General features: G+C 48.2%; 1 protein-coding gene across 1 annotated transcript; it reads right to left on the reverse strand.

Moving 5' to 3' along the window:
* Positions 1-94: 94 nt before the first annotated feature.
* On the reverse strand, positions 95-922 carry LOC117117507 (baculoviral IAP repeat-containing protein 2-like). Its single transcript, XM_033261814.1, has one exon. It carries the CDS (start codon positions 920-922, stop codon positions 95-97), a length of 828 nt encoding a protein of 275 aa, XP_033117705.1.
* Between the last annotated feature and the right edge of the window lie 729 nt (positions 923-1,651).

Below are 1,651 nucleotides of genomic sequence, written 5' to 3' on the forward strand. Positions count from 1 at the left end.
TTACCTTATCGCCGTGCAACTCGGCTTCGTTTATCGCTTTTGCAAACACTCTCATTATTCTCGTCATTTCGGCCATCGTTTCCATGACCTAAACCTAACTGTGGTAAACTTTGACGACCTCACCGACTTTTGTACGACAGATCGGACACGACGCTAACCTGACGGAACACGAGTCGCAGCAGACGAGATGGTTGCACGGAGTCAGGAGGACGTTCGAATCGCGATCCATGCACACCTTGCACGACATCTCGTCCTTGAGATCGGTAAGTTCCCTTAATAGATCTCCGCTAGATTTCTCGTCGTTGTCGTCGTCGTCGTCGCCGACGCGTACCTTGTTCGTATAGCTTTCGACGGGCGCACGAACTCCTTCTTCCTCTTCTTTTGGTTCCGGACGTACGTCTTCGGCATCTTCTTCTAAGCGAAGTTCGGCGATCAGAGACACCAAGCCCTCGTGTTTCGACGGATCTGCGACCCCGTCCTTTTTCCTGTCGTCGGCCCCATTTTCATCGAAGTCGATTATGCTCGAGACCAGAACTTCGTTTGTCAACGAGAACACTTGTCCTTTCTTCTCGAGATGATCGCTCACGACCTTTGCGATCACGTCGCTGTCGAATCCGAATTCGGAGGCAAAATTAATCTTGGAAATCAGGGTTTCCTTCGTCTTGCGCCGCAACCACAAGCATGAACTCCCGTGTTCGGCGTGTTCAGAAAGAAGAAGGTCGTCCGGCTCCCATCGGCACAGCGATACTCCGCAGAAGAAACACCTGGCGTTATCTTCGAAACCCCCGTAGAAGAACCCCGCTTCCGACATCGACCTTCCTTCGGGTCTGTCGTGCGGCCAGTTGCGAAAGGTTTTCACCCTGTCTTCCTCGTCTTCAAATTTTGGAAAGGTAGCGGTTCTCTTCATAATTGCCTTTTCCATTACCTACTGATAATAGACTGATTTCGAATGAAGACAAATATGCACAATAACAACTTTATATATTTTTTTTGTAATAAAGATTTTATTGAAGACAAAACAGAACATAAGATTTCGTGTTTTTCTTTTTTCTTTAGTACTTAATGTTTTGGAACATTTTTTAAAAAATTCTATTCCGAAGTAGGTTTGTACTTCAACATTTTCGAGAACAGCCAGTCGTCCAGTTGCTGTTCCAGTTCTTCGTCTCCGTAAACGACCGTGTCTTGGTCGGAAATGTCCTGTTCGTCCGACGATTCGACTGGAAGCTGAGAATCCTCCGGAAAATAGTCGGCGAGGTTTCCCTCTCCGGCTGTTCGTTCGTCGTCGACGGGAAGTTGAGAGTCCTCGGGAAAGGATTCCGTTAGGTTTCCTTTGCCGTCTGCGGTCTCAGCTTCTCTTCGTTCGTCGCCGACGCCAACAGTGTGGGAGGTGCTTGCGTCGTCGTCGTCTTCGTCGTCGAACTTGATCCTTTTGGTATAAGGAGCATCCGACTGAAGAAAAACAATCAAAAAATAAAAATAAAGGTAAAATTACATCACGTCACACGTTACGTCCTCTTTGAAAAATGACGTCCTGGTCCTTGTCGCTTGAATCGTCGTCGTCGTCGTCGTTGGCTTCGTCCTTCTCCCCTCGTTTGTCGCCGGATCGCAACAACCTGACTCCTTTCCGCGAAAGCAGGAAACTCTGGAGAAC

Source organism: Anneissia japonica, unplaced genomic scaffold (genome assembly GCF_011630105.1).
Source record: "Anneissia japonica isolate Jap-2015-1 unplaced genomic scaffold, ASM1163010v1 scaffold26063_len1651_cov158, whole genome shotgun sequence".
NCBI classification, from domain to species: Eukaryota; Metazoa; Echinodermata; class Crinoidea; order Comatulida; family Comatulidae; genus Anneissia; species Anneissia japonica.